This window comes from Mangifera indica, chromosome 20 (genome assembly GCF_011075055.1).
Source record: "Mangifera indica cultivar Alphonso chromosome 20, CATAS_Mindica_2.1, whole genome shotgun sequence".
NCBI classification, from domain to species: Eukaryota; Viridiplantae; Streptophyta; class Magnoliopsida; order Sapindales; family Anacardiaceae; genus Mangifera; species Mangifera indica.
Window position 1 is genome coordinate 8,034,132 of NC_058156.1, and position 18,949 is coordinate 8,053,080.

Here is an 18,949-nt window from a genome sequence, read left to right on the forward strand (position 1 = left end):
ATACAATGAAAAGTTTATAAATAAAAACATAATATTCAGATAGTACATGTGTGGGTGTTGTTTGACACTAAGGTTGATAAGCCATTGCGCATGGTCAACCTCTACCTCCATGATAGAGATGACAATTTCGGTCAGAATTAAGGGCCTCCGACTCTAATGAAGAAGAGATTTTTTTATAGAAATGAGAAAGAGGACTACAACATGGATGAAAAAAATTTTCGCAATCGAGAACAAGCCAAAGACTAGAATACATATGTCTCATACACACCCCACCCGCCTCCCCCCCCCCCCCCCCCCCCCCCCCCTTTTTTCCATCCCCACCTTTTATATCAATATATTTACTTAACATACTAAAATATTTTTATAATTTTAAAATATTTATGTTTTTTAAATTTATTTATATTTTTGTTGCGCATATTAAATTGATTAATATAAGATACTTGTGACATTTAAAATAGTAGATTGATTTTAATTTTACTTAATTTTGTTATTTAATATATTTATATTATATTTAAAAAGTATAAGGAGATAATTTTTGTTCATAGGTACAAGAAAATGATTTTTTTTTCGAAAGAATGGAGAAGAGATTTTTCTTCATGGAGAAAAAATAGAGAATCTTTATCATTTCTATAACAAAAGCAAGAATTAATATCTCTTACAAAGACAAACACAGTGAGGGGGTTTTCAATCCCCTCTCTACCCATCCCCCTAATGCATGAACCTCTTAAGTCAAACGCTGCCATTTGGAGTTTGGGACCACTGAATTTTCCATGTGTTCACATTCTATAAAACTGAGGGTTTCAATGGGCTCCTAACAAATACCAGCCCAGCTTTCTTAGGCTAGCAATTTCGGGGCCCGGTTTCTCAAAGAGATGGACCACTGTACGAATGGACCGCCATCTTTCTTGTAAGTCAAGAATTAAGAAGTCGAGTATCTTATAGAAACTTGAGGAACCAAAACTGATCAGTTCTTAAAAATTGAAATTGAAACCTAAAATCTATATGGGCAGTTCTTATCTGAAACCAACCTTATAGGTTTCAAATAATTTTCAGTTTTTACTTGGAATCTGTATTTTGCAAAAACTTAAATTTGTATTGAAAGATAATATTCAGGGTTTAAAAACTTGAATAAAGCTGCTCAACTTCGCCTTTCAAACTCTTCACTTATTTACATTACTGTTCTTAAATTCAAACATAACCACGCTCTTTTGTCAGCCTCCTCTCCCTGCTTACATCTTACCCATCAAGTTGCAAATAACTTGCAGATAACAAGTTATTTCTTAGCAAAGTTGCAGGAAATATTATTGGCTTTTTGCAGATATTGTGGACATGTCAGAGCTTGAAATCTTACTCCAATCAATGGATCAAAAAACTCAACCCAGCCCAAATATACAAAGAGTGTCTTTGCGAAAATTATAGATTTTATATACTTTTTAAGTGTAAAACTTTCGAACAAGAAATTCCCTTTGGTGTATTGTTTGTTTGTATTCTTTAGATAGATTATTCAGAATACTGGGATAAACACAATGCATTTCCACCTCCACACCACACACCACACACCACACCACCGCCCCGACCCCGAACGCCCCCCACCTACCCACGCACCCACCCACCCACCCACCCATATATATATATGAACAATGTTATGTGTATTCATTTTTGGTACACAATTCATATACACAGTGATGTGTCATCATGTGATTAGGTAATTTTAAAACATGTGTCATCATATAATAAAGAAATATTCAATCATGTGATAACACCTCATCTGTATACATAAATTGTGTATCAAAAATGGGTACACATAGTTTTATTGTATATATATATGTAAAATTGTAGATTTTGGTTTCGGTTCTAATTCAAAGTCCTTAGAAGTTGCAATCGGAACCAGAACTAGTCGGTTTCACAAAATCAAAAATGGAACCAAAAATCAAGTATCCATGGTTCTGGCTCTATTTTTTTTTTTTTTTTTTTTTTACGCATCCCTAGTTTTAGTAACCAAAATAGAATTGTCAATGAAATATAAATTTTATGTATGAGGGGTGGATATAAACTACGCCAAACCCAAACACCTCTTAACACAAGTTTGACTTAAATGAAAAAATAATTTGATTCAAATTTGTCAAATTTAAATTAAGGATGGTTTGAGTTTAATTCAAATAAAAAATTATTTGACACAGATTCAAAAAATGTTTTCTTAATGATGGTGTCTTTTACATGATTATCAGTATTTTACAAATATATTATATGTATCTTATAATATGATATAATATATAAAAAATAATATATATTCTAAGATATATCGAATTAGTATGATATAATAAATATATTTGTGATATAACATGTATTATATGATAAGATATATATTACAAATTTGGATTGATACACCAGATAATGATGTAAAAGGGGTGTACTAAATATTTTTAAATTTTTAAGAAGTTTTTATGATTTTTTTTTTAAATTGTGATGTAACAATTAAAAATTATTATTATTTTTATTATTAATAAAATGTATTTTGTGATACAATATAAAAAATTATATTTTTATATAAAAAATAACACGTGATTCAATTAATATAATTCTTTATAATTTAAAATTGAATTTTGGGATTTCATTCTCATCTGATATTGGTTTTAGATGGTGTCCAATGTAAGTTTAGAATCTTGTATTATTTAAGATTCCTTTAAAGTTTAGACGGGATGAGAAATTGAAAGTGTTTTAGAATATTTTTTAAAGCATTTAATATAATTTGGGTCTTGAACAGAGTTTTGATGGGCTGAAATAAGACTATTCGATATTAAAATTTACTATAATTTATCACTAATTTATTTTAACCCGTGTGCAGCCAGTGTTTACTTCAAGTTAATAAAATATTATTCTAATAAATTATTTATAGTTATCAAATTTTATTAACTATATTTAGTTTTGATAATAAAAGATTATCCGAACAAAATATACTATGAGCTTTGAATAATATTATGTGTATCTACTTTAAATACACAAATAAATAGGTATTTATATATGTTATCATATGATTGAATATTATTTTATTTTTAATTTAAAATTATTTAATTATATAATAATATATATAAAATATATATCTATTTATATTTTTAAAATAAATTTATATAGTTTTATTGACGAGTTTTTCATCATAGGCTCAATGATTATTTCCCACCTGGAGGGCTAAAAGGGGGTTGTTATAAATTCGAAACTTTCGGTCCTTGCCCTGAGAAAATTTGAAAGACTGTAAACCTTTGGAATAATTGTTATAAACGGGTTGAAATAATAGTCTCAAAGTAAATTGAGTTTCGAGTGAGGGCGACCCATGCAAGAAACTATACATACAGTTCGGAAAAGGCGGTAGCTACGAAAGCGTAGCAGGCCATGTCGGCCATGTCTGTCTTTTTTATTTTTCTAGTCAAATTCCGGCTTCTTATATCTTTTTCCTGGGGATAGAACCCCACAAGATTAACTTTTTCCTTTGATTCCATGAATATAGAAGTGACCAATTAATTTCAAATGACTAATTACTCCACGTTTTCAACATCTGAAGGCAAACCCTTTTGGATTTCATGGCCGACTTCCAACCAACTTCCCTTTTCACCTTTTATAAAATTCCATAGAAGGCAAACCCCTTTTTGAGTTTTCTTCGTTCTTTGTTTCTTGTTCATCTCTGACAATCATGCTTCCCTTAGAATAATAGAATTTATGACGAAAGTAAAAGAAATATAAACATATTATTTATAAGAGGAGCAATAATATATATATCTATTCCGAGTATATTAATAATTATATATTTGTTTAGCAAAAAAATATAATTTATGATGAAATCTAATTAACACATAAAAAAAAATTGTTCTAGCTATAAGTACAATTTAACAATCAATTTTAATGCTCTTTTCAAAATTCTTTGAATCGTTATAAATGTTATTTTTATAATTTTAACAATCAATTATTTATACTCATATTAAAATTAAATTAATTTATATTTTTAATAATAAATTTTTTTGTTATAATTTTTCATCGTTATCTATTATTATAATTTATTTCATCAAAACTATTAACAGTATGAATAAAAACTTTTTTTTCTCGTTAAAATCCCTTTTCCTTATACTGAGAAAGTTTCTGATTAATTTTAGAAAATATTACCAGATTTATGTGGAAGCTTACTCAACAAAAATATGAAGATAATAAACTTGAGGATTTTGATTTTTTTTTTAATGTTTTAATGATGATTTGATAAACGATTATTTTCTCGAGTATAATGTTTTTAAATCGCTTTCAAAATACAGATTTGACTTTCTTGGTAGTGCTTTGCAGATAGCTGAAGGGTCCTACTAGATATGACAAATGATGCTTGTCTCCTTAAGGAGAAGAAAATGTATGTAGGCCCTCACAACTTTAATTTGAGGACTCAAAATTTTCTTTCACTTCAAGTGAAGGTATGTTGAAGCAAGAATGGCTTGAAGCCATGACTTCACAATCTTTGTTAATATTAAATTACTACTTACTATATGTACTTGAAATCACTAAATTAATATATATGTGTGCTCATAGTCAAGCTTGAGTCATAAGAAGACAATTAATTGTAAGTTATATATAGGCTTTCTATGCATTTTCATGATCCTTGTAAATAGTTCATTACATAAAGAAATATTTAAATAAGAATTATACAATAAATTGTTCTTGTGGGTGTCTCTAATTTTATTCACAAAAACATAAGTAGAATAGAATGATTTATAATTTTTGTTTCTAAACAACTTTGTATTAAGCACTAAAGACACTAGACGTGCGAAATCTCAAATTTAATTATCAGTCTTATAATCATTATAGTAAATAAATAAATAGTTTTATCTTGATATATCAATAGATAGTGTCAAATTTAAACCTTTTTATTTAAAGATTTCATATTCTTTATCAATCAGACTATTCATGATAGCAATCCTGTTAAATTTTGTATTGTGCAAATCTCCTTAATGGCTTTCAATCTTTCATAATAAAGATATTGGACATTTAAGTGGGTCAATGGAGACCCCTAATGTTTCAACTCATAATCTCAAATTCCAAATACACAAAACAAAATGCCTTAAACCAGTGACAGAAATGATTAAAAAAGCAACATCTTCCTTATCATGTATCTTTGCTTCAGATGAGAGGGAGATTTTGAAACTTCCCCATCAATCTTCTTCATATATTATGTTTTTGGTTTATTAAAAGAGAATGAGAGAGAGGAAACAAGAAATTTATGGAACTTACCATGATGAACTCATCTGGTAGAGCTGTTCATACAAATTGTATTGTAAAGCACGTACAGAATTCGATAACCACTGTTTCAGTGCAGTATATATATATATTTTAATTTTATTTAATATATAGGCTATATTTTCATTTTTCCAACTGTGTTATCTATTGATTTGACTCATCAACGAGACAGAATCACTAAATACTAGTTAAGAGGTAGCTAGCTATGACATGAGAACATTAATAGCTCCATAGGCTTTCTCCATCAGAATTCGCGGGCGAGTCATCAGACGGTGGAGAGTTCATTCTGGGAGGCGAAACCATCATTCCTTCTGCCATGTCCACCAGTAAATTAGGCATGTTCAAAAGAGCTTCCTCGTCAATAAACTCAACATAATCATTATTGACAGATGATTGGCGATTATTATTTATTGGATTTTCACTGCTTTCATGTTCAGCCTTTTTCAGGGAAGCCGCCGCCGCTGCAGCCGCATTTCGTATATCAGCAGAAGAGGAAGAAGCAGGCACAGGATAAGTTGAAACAAAGTTAGGGAAGTTTAGAGCAGCATCACCACCTTTTAGGGCAAGGACTGCCACGTCATAAGCGGCGGCGGCCATTTCAGGAGTTGGATAAGTGCCAAGCCATATGCGTGTGCTCTTTCGAGGCTCCCTTATCTCCGATACCCATTTGTTGCTCCGGCATCGGACTCCTTTATACATTGGGTGTTTCTTGTTGAAGCTTGTTGAAGCCATCAGAAGCAGAGCTTTTTCGCACGTGGAAGATGGATTTTGACGCTTGAGAATTGGGATTAAATGAGGCTAAGAAGCTGGCTGGTCTAACTGGGGATCTTTGGTGGGATCATCATCCAAATATATTGTGAAGATATGCTATTGTACAGCAAGATAGACGGGGGGACCTTGTTAAGGCATTGGGTATTTATGTCATAGTTTTGAGTGTATTTTGTAAAGGTAAAAGCGTGGGCAATTCGCGCGGCATACCCATTAGTCGTGGAAACCAGTTGTTTTACTACTGGTTGCGGTAATTGGTACTAGGGTTTTAATGTAAATGGAAAATGATATATCAAATTTTGTTTTTAGTAAATGGATTTAATTGATAGTAGCGCACACGCCTTATGATTAGTTGTTGTCCATCAAGAGTAAAGTTTGTTTGAGGTTAAACTTGATTCAAATGAATTTGAAACAACTTTTGTTCAAGGGAGTTTAAGTTTGAGATTTAAGAGTATACGACTCTTTAAACTCTTGAGGTTGAAAAATTTTGATACAAATAAAGTAAAATGATATCATGTTAACCAATATGTAACAAAATAATATCATTTTAATTTTTTTTTAATCAACTACAACGCTGAGCTCAAAGTTTGGTTCAAAATCAAACTCAAGTCAAATTCGAGTTCAACTCTTCTCAAATAAGTCAAACTTGAATATCTTTAAAGAGAGCTTGATAAGCTCAAACTTGAACTTGTTTCAATTCAAGTCAAGCCAAACTCGAATTTAGACGAATTTAAACTCAGTTTGGCTCGAATTTGAATTCAACTTTAGTCGATCAAGACTCTTAAGGGGCGTTAGTTTAAGTAATGTTTTATTACTAAAATTGAAATATTATTTTGAAATTAAATTACTTGAAAGATTATTGAGTATAAATTATTACTATATTTAATAAAATTTAGTAGGTATAAATAATTATTATATTTGATTAAAGATAACATAATAATACTAATAAGTTATTTTACTTAAATGTCTTTGGATATAATTATTTGTTATATTAATTGAAAATGAGCTTATTTTTGTCATAAAAAATTAATAAATAAAAAATAAAATTATAATAAAATCAATATTATCTTGATAATTTTTTAATACCAAAGGTGAAGATGGTAACCGGATTATCATTTATATTACCTGTCATATCACTATCAGTAATAGAATATTACTGTAATATTTTATTATTGACAAATTAATGAATATAATAAAGTAATAAAAGATATATTACCAAAATAATATATATTCACTAGGAACCAAACAACCCCTTAATTATAAATTTTTACCTTGGGCGGGAATCACAATAGCATAGTCGTAAACATCTAGAATGGTTATAGGTTTAGTGCCAAATTAGTTAATTACCTTAATCCAATTAATTAGCCATTGCTGGGCAGTCATTTTCTACACGATGTTACACTTCAAGATTAGCATTGATACGTGAAGGGTCATGCTCAAATAATTCATGCTGTGTAATTCGTTTGTTTGACCAGGTAAAAGGAAATGGCAAATCTAGAAATATAAACAAACAAAAAGCTTATATATAATGCCACCTAATGTTAGGCCCCATATAAGATTTTCTGACCTTCGAGAATCAGGTAATGGTTCAATAAAGACCGCAAGTATGTGCAATTATTAGCATTGCATTGAGCGAGAATGGTACAAATCAAATCTTCTCATGTACCTCTATTTTAAGCAATTTTTAGGAACATCCTCACCCCAAAACCTAACAGATATGATTGTTACTATTCAGAACTTGTTTAGTTAGCGCTAGAGAATACACCCCTGAACAAATTTTGGGCACCAAGGATGCTTACTCCTTGCGCAAGACATATTATCCTCAATTGCCTTATTTTTCTGTGTGACACATGCTTTAACTTGTTGTGTCATTCGGGTCACTTCCCTTTTCATGGAATCCTTAACCACTGGTACCCGTATCTTTTGGGATAGTAGTTTAAAGGGGATTATGATTTGGGGTTCTATTTAGATGTGACAATTTGGCCCAGGAAACTAGATTTTCAGCTCATGCCTTCCTATTTAGGGAGGAGATATTCTTATATAAACTAGAACGGGATAAGATAGAACGGGGATAAGAATGACTAAAATTTTCGTAATTGATAATAAAAGATATTCTAATATAAACTAGGACAAGAATGATAATGACTAAAATTCTTGTAATCGATGATAAGGTAGGAATAAAAAAATATATATCTCTAACTTGTTCCCTTCTTGTCTCGTCCTTTTTTCCACATATTCTTTAAACTCTTATAAATTGAATTACCCTTAATGGTTAAGTAATTTTTTATTACCAAAAATGAAATATTAATAGGAAGATAGATTACTTAAAAGATTATTAATTAAAAATTATTAATATATTTAATAAAAATTTATAGGTATAAATAATTATTGCGCTTAATTGGATGTAATAAAATAATACCAGAATATTTTTTTAGTTAAATGTCTTTAAATATAATTATTATAAAATATTTTTCATGTTACTTTATTATATTAATTGAAAATAGAGATATTTTTGTCTTAAAAAATTAATATATGAGGATAAAATTGTAACAAATCAAAGTTACTTTTGTAATATTTAAATATCTAAGATACTAAAAGATTATCGGAATATTTTATTACTTATTAATCAAATAAAATAATTTCAATAATAAAATATATATTAATATATCTTTACCATCAACCAAACAACACGTAAAAATTTTAAATTATTAAAAATATATCTTCACAATTAATAAATATTTAATTATATTTTCTAATAGGGATAGAAAGAGGAAAGTGTGAGGATATTCTCCCTAGAGATAGGGATAGAAAGGAAAAGAAATTTTAGACAAAGATTGTTCATCACTCTATATCGGGGACAGGGCTGGAACGGGCAAAACTTTCTCCTATGAGCACTAGAGCAAGAAGTAAGGTTTTCGACCCTGCTTACCATGTTGTTCTCTATAGTCCCACTATACCATTCAATGTACCTAAAATATTCTTATGTGAACACAGGAAATATCTTAGAAATGAAAGGATACGATAATAATCTCCTTTTAGATAACAGCCCACTAATTGATTTTGGCAAACTATTCAGAAGATTGAGCTGCCAACAAAACGAAGTGGGTGCTACATTCTTGTCATGCATTTATATAAAGTTCATCAAAATGCTTTCCAGACTAATATCCAAAAAAGTAAGTTTCAATGAAGGTTCATCTTAAGTCATTAATCTTAATGTATGAATTCTTATTTTAAAATATCTGGCGAAATTGTTCATGTATATTGTTAATAAAGTAATTAACAATATTGATTTAAACATCTTACACAAAAGTTGAAATAGTATAATTAAAGGGCCAAAATCGATAAGTTTTCTCCGTGGGTGCTCGAATTTTCCCAAGGGCAAGGACTTCAATTTAACTAGAGGATATTACTTGCTCCTAAGTAAATAATTTAAAGGATACTCCTAGAATACTAAGTAAAATTATTCCTAAACGCAGAATCCAAATGGATAAGTTTATATAAATAAAGACCCAATAAGTTAGTAAAATTGATAAAACATTATAATTTTTTTGAAAAAGGTTTAAATTTGAACCTCTACAATGATTTATAAATTTTGACTTACTTAGTAAGGATTTGATCATTGTGCCCCAAGATTAATCCATCCAATAAAACCGGATAAGGTCCTGAATACCAAAAAAATTAGAAAATGAAAGTGGATAAAATATGATTCAAGAAGGAAAAGAGACCTCACATTCTCCTGAAACTCCCTCAATCCCCTTCCTACTCAAATTCCTACAATGGCAAAGAATTTGAGTAATCTAAATTATGAAAATTCATGGATTTAGCCATCTAATATATGAATTTTTTTAGTAATTTGGAGATCTTAGAATATGCTAATGATGATTACCATCAATATACAATGTCTGTTAGGTTGACAAACAAGGAACATATTGTTACACCTAAATTACTTATTGATTGGTTGGAATATTATCGTGAGAGATTATGTGGTGTACCTAAAAATTATGATGATCATGATTCTTTGAGAGCAGTGTTAGATTTTGGCGGGATGCATGACCCTCATAAATCAAAAAAAAAAAAAATTAGCAAACCCTACGTAACACTTGATTATTCCATTGATTTATCACTTACTCATTCAACCCTACAAAACAAACCAATGGACAAGTTATTGTAAAAATTTAGTTTTAATGAAGACTATAATAATTGGAAAACAAGTAGACTCATCCACCCTCCTAATTAGGGTTGGATTAAGTTTAGTTTGTTCGAGTTCAAAAATAAGCTTAATTCGAATGAGCTCAAAACAAACTTAGCTTAGAAGAACTCAAGCTTAAGCTCAAACCTAAGAGTTATATATTTTTGAGTTTTAGTTCAAACTCAAACTTTAGGAGTGTTTAGGTTGTCAAGCTTATAAACTTAAAAAATTTCAATACAAATCAACCAAAATGATGACTGTTTAACTAATATACATCAAAATAGTGTTGTTTTAGTCATTTTCTGTTTGGTTCCATTCAAATCAAGTCAACTTTGAGCGTAGACGAGCTTGAGCTCAGTTCAGCTCAGTTTGAATTTAACCCTATTTCTAATTTGAAAATTGTGAGAAATTTGATACATAAAAGGTAATTTTTTAGGATTACTTATTAGATTCTTTTGTCATCAGTTAGAGTTAGAACTTGGTGAAGAGGATGATGTGGGGAGAATTTAATTTGAAGATAAAAATCTATTGAATGATATTTCCATGCAACATATGGGAATAACTAGGAAGGATAGGCAAGGAAAGTAAGTATTAGTTAAGAATGGGCAAGGAAACTAAGTATTAGTTCCTACTAATAAAGCAACTGCAACACAAGACAAAGATAAACATATCCCATAAGATACCCCTAAGTTGAAGAGAGATCAATCCCACTTACCTAGATTCCAACCACAAAGTTTGATGTTGTCGGTCTTTCTCTCTTCCTCCTTTATTTGCTTGCCAAAAACGTTTTCTCTTGGTTGCTAGATGTCTCCCCTCTCTCAAACAAATGTTCTCTCTTTATTTGAGTGAAGACAATAGCGAAATTAATGATTTTCAGATGAGAAAAAATCTTACTTATATATGTGTTTCTCTTCCTTTTCTTCGAAATCCTCAAATCAGGATTCTTTATAAAACACAATGTATGATTTTACATCCTATTAATGTACAAGCATACATCATCTCAATTTGCTAACACGACAGCTTGCGTGAGCTGCCTATGTTGTAGTCAACACACAAGTGTACACATCCCATGCAATGTCATACATTAGGACAAAATTCAATTCTATTTTTTATTTTGGCTATATTCATTCTAGATTCGATTCTGAGATAGAAAAAAGGATAATAATGCCTCTGGAGTGTACCTAAGAGTGTTATATTTTGCTTTTTCAATCAAAAGCACTATCCATTTTTTCTTCAAACCAAAATGAGCTTTCAAAAACTTATCTTACATCCAATGGTTGGAACATGTGAAATTTGCATTTATTTCTTAGATAATCAATGGTTTAGATCATGAAGTAAAGTAATCACATGAATTACCAACTAGGATTATAGCTTTTATATACTTAATTTCTATGTCATCTTATTTGTATTTTCTGGGAAATTTTAGTCCTTAACAATACTCAATCACCTGGACTATGATTCTAATCAACTTATCTTTTCCTATCTTTCACCTAGGTACACACGTTCACTCATCATGACCATTCAAATTCCCTTTATATTGGGCATATCTTGGTATCTCCACATGTCCATATCTTTGTCTTATCCCATTTGGGAAACCCTATACACGATCACCCATCAATCAATCATGGATGTCTATCATTAATCATATGTAAGGTCGTGCACCCGACCATGTACGGGATGCATTGGTTCTTTGCATGAATGATCATGACCAAATAGTCATGCTTGTTCATGATTTCTTCAGTGCATGAGCAGCATCCTTCACATGCACGACCGTGCATCCACTATTCACGACAACTTTTCTTATTCTCTTCACCATGCACATTCTAATGGGTATTTTCATACTTTCTCAATAAGGTACAACCATGCATTCCTTCCATGCACGAGCATACATCACGATCCTAGGTATTATGATTGGGTCATGAACAGATTTCATGAGTGATTCGTTCACACATTGGTCCATCAAACAATTTGGATTTTTAGGAATTGATGTATGATCATACATGATCTTATGCACAAGCGTACACCCATTCAATGTCACATATTTCTATGTTAATGAACGATCATGTCTGACCTTGACACGATCATGTATAACATTATCGGGTTGAATTTATAGGCCTTTCCAGCCATGTTAAACCTATCTTTCAACACAATTCATATTAAAGCTATACCAAATTTACCCTAACCTTGTTTAACATCAAGTACGACATTTACAAAATAATGTTTATCCTCCATATTAGTAACATATTCTTTATTGTGCACCTACATCATGCTCTTTATGCTTCTAAAATAAGTTCACATTAAGTATTGGTTTATCCATTCTAGAAACTAGACCATAAATCAACAATATCAACAAATGATAGAGACAAAAGATTACCTTGAGTCATGTTTACCATGTTCAACCTAGACTAACCAACATATCAATGTCATAATATAATCTTTTAACTCCATTACTCTCTATATAAAACATATCATCATGTAAAGCCTTTAAAGATTCACTAAGCATTAATATTACCAAAAGATTCAATCAAGAAAACATGTTTTTCAGGATCAAAGATCAATCCCACTTACCTTGTTCCCCACAAGAAGAAGTTTGCAATAGGTTCTCCCTTCTTTCTTGAGCACCAGAAGCCTCTCACTCATGTCGAGAATCAACGGCAAGGTCACAGGACATTTCTCCTCTCTCCAAGAATCTTTGCCTTCTCAAATCTGACAAAGATAGTTTTTATATGATAAAGGAAAAATCCTAGCTTTATATCTATAAATAATATTCTACCTTTAATGGGTGTCACAATCGTGCACTCTAGCAATGCACAATCATGCATCCATGTATTACATCCAACGTAATTTTCTCATCCTGTCCATATGGCAAGTTGATGAACATTTATCAAACCAAATCTCATATTTCTTTTCCCTAATTAGTGATTTTCAAATCATACTAAAACTTTATTCCAATGAAGTGATTAAATTGCCATTGGTCAGTACTTGTGGGTGTTACATTTATGATGAAATCCTTCAACCATTGGCTTGATATTATAGCAAATCACAATAGGTTGGATAAGATTATCTATAATGGAATCCTAAGCTTTCTCAAAAACAACATTATAAGGCTAGAAACTCCAACTAGTCGCATCATTATCTGAAAACATTGTGTGCTTAGACTTAATCACCTTTTGAGTTTAGGTTGGACAGTAATAAAAATTATACTTTGTAGACCTCTCCACATAACCAATAAAGATCCTACTAATTGTTCTTGGGTATAATTTGTTTTCTTGTAGATTGTACATTTTCTTTTTTGCTTAATAATCCCACATATGTATGTCTTAAACTTAGTTTCCAACATTTCCGTAATTCAAAAGGCATTTTAGTAACTATCTTGCTTCGAACTCTATATAAGATATATATTGAGATTTTTAGAGCTTCACTTTACAAGGAAAATAGAAGGGTAGAATTGTTAATCGTACTCCTCACATGTTCATTACCTTATGGTTTTTTCTCTCAGCTATACCATTTTGTTATAGCATATTAGGCATTATGTATTCAGCCACAATTCCTTCATTCTCTAGAAACCTTGCAAATAGACCAAACTTTTGTCTGGACCTAGTAAATCTACTTTAGTATTCTCCACTTTTATCCAATCTCATGATTTTAATTGTTTTCCTTAATTATTTCTCTACCTATGCTTTATAGGTCTCAAACACATTAAATGCCTCACTTTTATCATAAAGTAGATAAAGATACATAAATCATGAGTGTTTATCGATGAATGAGATGAAATACCTCTAACCATTAAGATACACATCCTAAATGGATTCACACACATCTCTATGTATAATTTTTAAAAGATCAAAACTTTTCCTAGCACCTCTTTTACTTACTTATGTTGTTTTGCTTCCACTTCATACAATCAACACACAAATCGAACTAAAAAAGGTCAAGAGTCTCAATGATGCTTTCTTTTACTAACATTTTGATCATCTCAATGGAGATGTGTTCCAATCTCTAATGCCATAATATGGAGGATTTCTCATTTATCACATTGTGTTTCAAACTAGAATAACCATGCATAGACTTATAGTTGCAATCATAATTGGGATTAAAATCAAACTTAGAAAGACCTTCATTCATGGAACCATTTCCAACAATGACAAGATCTTTTAACAAAGAAAGACTATTTCTAGAAAAATTAAATACATAACCTAAGGTGAAAGTTTTGTAACTATAATTAAGTTTTTAAAAAATGAAGGAATATAAAATGTTCTCTCTTGTTTTAAAACATGTCTTGAAGATAGAGTGAGTCGATAAGTCCCTCCACATGCGATTGTATTAGATGTACTGTTTACTTCCGCCAACCTTTTTTGGGTCACTAAACTTTGCATTGTAGTACAAGTGTGAATTATAGAACTAGAATCAGTAAACAAAATATTGTCAGAAAGATGACATATTTGCTTCGAAAGACACAATAGATATAAGATTTAGATTACCTTTCTTTTTATGCCATTTTTGGCACTTGAGGCAATCTTTCTTCATGCATCCCTTCTTACAAAAGAAATACTTCAATTCACCCTTATTGAATTGATTAATGGGTGTCGCCTTTACCTAGGTGATTAGGCTTTCTTCCCATGAGTCAAATGTTCACTTTTGATCTTCTCTCGATTCAATCAACCCTTTTCTTGCACACAAATGGTCAATAATTCATTTATCAACCATTTATCTTTATGTGTATTGTAGGAAATCTTAAGTCTACAAGTTGAAGGCAAACAATGTGACATGAAATGCACCAAGCAGATCTCGAACAGCTCTATCTCTAAGGACTTAAGACGAGCAACCAAATTTGTTATTTCCATTATGTATTCTCAAACACCTTTTGTGCCATTGAACCTCATAAAACACATCTTAGTCATTAGGGTGTTTGCCAAGGCCTTGTCTGAAGTCTCAAATTGTTGTTTAATTGCCTTGAAATATTCCTTTTATCTTGGTACACTCCAAAATAGAGTCATAAATACTTTCCCTTATGTGAGATGGGACAAACATGAGACTAAGATGATTGGATTGTTCCCAACACTCATAAATTGTCTTCTCAACATCTGTGCTTATCTCGATAGGTGTCAAGGGCACATCAATCTTGAGTGTCAAGTTGAGATCCATGCACCCCAATGCCAACTACGCATTTTTCTTCCAACCTAAGTAGTTATCACCAGTCAATAAAAGTATTTTAGAAGAATCATAAGTTGGAACAGTAATTGCTGCAACAAATGAGAGTTTATAAACAAAGGAAGCAACAAAATTAGTATATTTACCCATGTAAAATAATCTTAGAAGGACTCAGAGAATGAATCACAACATACAAAATTCATAATTTTAAACTTATAAAATAAGACTAGGTTTTTTTTTTTTAATTTGTTGATCACAATATTAAAAAGTACATACTATCTCATTGTAATCAAACACGAATATTAAAAATTTTCCTGTGAAATAAAATTAATAATATCAATGTGTTTAATCATAATTTTATTTATATAAAAAAACAACCAAAAATATTATTTTGATTCAGGGTATTATGGCTAAAGCTTAGTCAAAATTATAAACTCAATTCGATATCAACTACATATATTTTCCTATATAGACCTATCATCTTAACAAATTAAATTAAAACACATATAAATTAATAATCTAATTTAACCTTTCAACAATTCATATAAGATTATTTTCACTTGGATAAAGAAAAAACTAAAATTAGATCTATTCCGATAGTGATTACTCATTCATCCATCACCCAAATTCCGATATCTTAACATAGGTAAAATAAAAAAATTGTTACCTACGAAATCTTTTGGATTCAGTAACTATTACAGAAAGAAACAAAATTACAGAAAACAGTGAGAATCTAATAACATTCAAATTGTATTGTTTAGCTCCATGTTTCAATCAAAATTTTCCCATTTTGTGGTGACCACGACAAATGGCGAATATCCTGATGGTTGTCCCTCAGCTGGCGTTTTCTCTGTCAAATTCTTCTGGTTTAGTTGCACCTGATGCTTCTGCAATGGTTCAGGTATTTCAGCTTTTTCCTGAAGTAGGATTTTGCCCGCTTTGCTTCTGGGCTTGAAATTACTTAGCTTTAACATATCAAGAATTTCTATGCACTTTTGAACTCTCCTTTCCTTAGCAATAAAAATCAAAGGGTTTAAGGTTTAGAGTTTAATATGTAATAATAAAAAAATGAATAATATTATATATACAAACTTATTTATACAAATTAAAGTGATATCATCAAATTAAATGATTTTGAAGTATAAGAATCACCCAATCATAAGTTGTAACTTGTACAACTTGTTTCCACGCATGGTTTATTCTAAAGAAATTATAAATGCCAAATTACCTGCATTCTCTTTTGCAACTTCAAATCTCCCTCATTTGCAATTTCATCCAATTTAACCAGTTCTGTCATCAACATCCCAATCAGATTATCTAAATCTTCCTCTCTGATTTTCTCCCCTCTACAAGCACTGCCTTCCAAATCTGCAACCTACCCAATTGAGCAAAAACCAAAAACAAAATGTTTTATCAAAGTTGCTACAAATTTTAGAGTTTAGGGTTTAGGGTATAATAACAGAAGTTACCTGCTCAGCAAAATTGTCGACTTGCAAGCGGATTTGGGACAAAGATTTTGAAGACTTTTCAATCTTGGCATTTCGGATCATCTCTAGCAACCGCCTTTCCCGGCTTCCAATGACTTCAATTAAGACCAACTTTGATCCATTTTTCACTCCTGCAACATCTAAATATTGTTTAGAATCTCTCTCTTTCCTTCTGTATATCAGCTTCTGATCTTGGTGGTGCAATCCAGTGAGTTCCGCTAGAATTTTCTTCAATTCACCTGCCACATAAAGCACTCAAAACTCCACATTTGATCTCCATTAAAGCGAAGAAAAGAGACTAAAAAGTTACAGAATTTGCCATTACCAAAGCTTGCTGTAGAATTGATATGCACTTCATGATTTGTAGAGCCGTATTTGACTCTAACTTTAATGGTGGGAACTGTGAGAGAAGTTTGATTAGAATCTGAATTTCTCTTTTGAATCAACATTCCTCCAGGCCTAATTTCATATTCTTCAAAATTCATATCAGTTCTTTCTGCACCAAAAGAACTCCACTTTCTGGGGAACAAAAGCATCCCCTTAGCCTCTGAATTTTTGGGTTTCATGCATAAAATTCTTTATGAAATTATGTAAGATAGAAAGAATAAGAAAAGGAGACTGTATTTTTGAGTAATGAAATGAGAAGGGTTGAGAGAAAAGTGAAAAAAAAAAAAAAAAAGAATGGACAGCAAAGAGAAGAAACTATGAACGTACAAATAAAGAAGAAAATCTCAGAATCGTTTTGTTTTTGGAAACTAGTAACCTTACGGATAGAAATATGTTAGCTTATATCTATTTTTGCCATATTTGAAGGGGATGCTAAATCAATAAAATTATATGCTATAAGTAATAAATTGCGTACAAACATAATAACATAACATTATATGTTTAAGTAATTTTAAATTAAAAATAAAATAATATTTAATCATATAATGGCGTATCATATATATATATATATATAAATAATTGCATGTACTAAATTCGCTAATACTTTATAAGTATACTTGACAAATAGGTGGGTTAAATAGAGGTAGACATGTCAAAAAAGGTCGATCCCAAATTTTAAAAAGATTTTTATAAGGAACTATGCTTATTTTTATCAAACCGCTCCCAATAGTTTTCGACATGCATCTAATTAGGACAAAAATCCTAACTTTGTTAAATCTACTATTAATTATTTACCAGACTGATTACATCTACCCCTTGAAAGATAGGCTGATTTTGAAAGTGTTAAAAGTTTTGAGAAATCTCAAATACTCTTCTATGTTGCAACTCCATCGACTCCACTTAAATTCAAGTTTATTTAATTAAGGGCATTTTGATAATTAAAATAAAAGACTAATTCTAATGTTTTTGAAAAAAATAAAATAAAGCCATTTTGTGTTTCAATCTATATCTAAGAATTGAAGAAAAAATTAGAATGATATTTATGAAAACCCCTTTGATAAAAATAAAAAATTTAACAAATAAAACTTATATTTACTTAAGATCGGTAGTTTAGTTGTGATCATCAATCACCACTTCTGATATTTTTATTTTAAATTTTTGTTCATTTCTTTAATTTAAAAAAAAAATGTAGGAATGAATATTTAATGGCAAGGGATATTTTTGGTAGTTTTTGTAATTATAAGGTGCAAACAATAAACTATTTATACCCATTTTGAGTGTGTGTGTATATATATACACACACTTATATATGTTATTATGTGATTAAGTGATTTTGAATTAAAGATAAAATAATATTCAATCATTGATAATATATATATATTTACGTATATAAAATAGATACACATAGTATTACTTGAGATACAAAATATATGTTTATTGAAGACCAAATTTTCCAACCGAGCAAACCAAAAAATGAATAATAGAAATGAAAATAGAACTGAAATATATATACATTGTAGTTGTAATTACAAGAATGAATAAGTTTCCTCCTAGGAGATGAATTAAAATAGACATTAAATTTTACATCTAAACTCTTTTAGTCGAACTTTTATTGAATTTATTTTTTTAAGTAAATTCAATATTTTTTCCAATAATACTTCTCTCTAGTAATTATTTTTTTTTAATTGTATTTTTTCTTTAA

At 30.2% G+C, this 18,949-nt stretch overlaps 2 protein-coding genes across 2 annotated transcripts; both read right to left on the reverse strand.

Annotated features, from left to right (window-relative positions):
• Positions 1-5,162: 5,162 nt before the first annotated feature.
• Positions 5,163-6,163, reverse strand: LOC123204872 (ethylene-responsive transcription factor ERF026). Its single transcript, XM_044621676.1, has one exon. The coding sequence runs from the start codon at positions 5,995-5,997 to the stop codon at positions 5,485-5,487; it is 513 nt and encodes a 170-aa protein (XP_044477611.1). The 5' UTR covers positions 5,998-6,163; the 3' UTR covers positions 5,163-5,484.
• Positions 6,164-16,143: 9,980 nt separating this feature from the next.
• Positions 16,144-17,426, reverse strand: LOC123204290 (BAG family molecular chaperone regulator 2-like). Its single transcript, XM_044620901.1, has 4 exons — positions 17,186-17,426; positions 16,843-17,099; positions 16,602-16,748; positions 16,144-16,383 (listed from the first exon to the last, which is right to left on the reverse strand). The coding sequence occupies exons 1-4, from the start codon at positions 17,424-17,426 to the stop codon at positions 16,144-16,146; spliced, it is 885 nt and encodes a 294-aa protein (XP_044476836.1).
• Between the last annotated feature and the right edge of the window lie 1,523 nt (positions 17,427-18,949).

Coding starts and splice junctions, on each gene's coding strand:
- LOC123204290 (XM_044620901.1), bottom strand. CDS start 17,426: ATGAAACCCAAAAATTCAGAGGCTAAGGGGATGCTTTTGTTCCCCAGA. Junction 16,749..16,842: donor TCGACAATTTTGCTGAGCAG/GTAACTTCTGTT, acceptor TCAATTGGGTAG/GTTGCAGATTTGGAAGGCAG. Junction 16,384..16,601: donor AGTTGCAAAAGAGAATGCAG/GTAATTTGGCAT, acceptor TTTATTGCTAAG/GAAAGGAGAGTTCAAAAGTG.
- LOC123204872 (XM_044621676.1), bottom strand. CDS start 5,997: ATGGCTTCAACAAGCTTCAACAAGAAACACCCAATGTATAAAGGAGTC.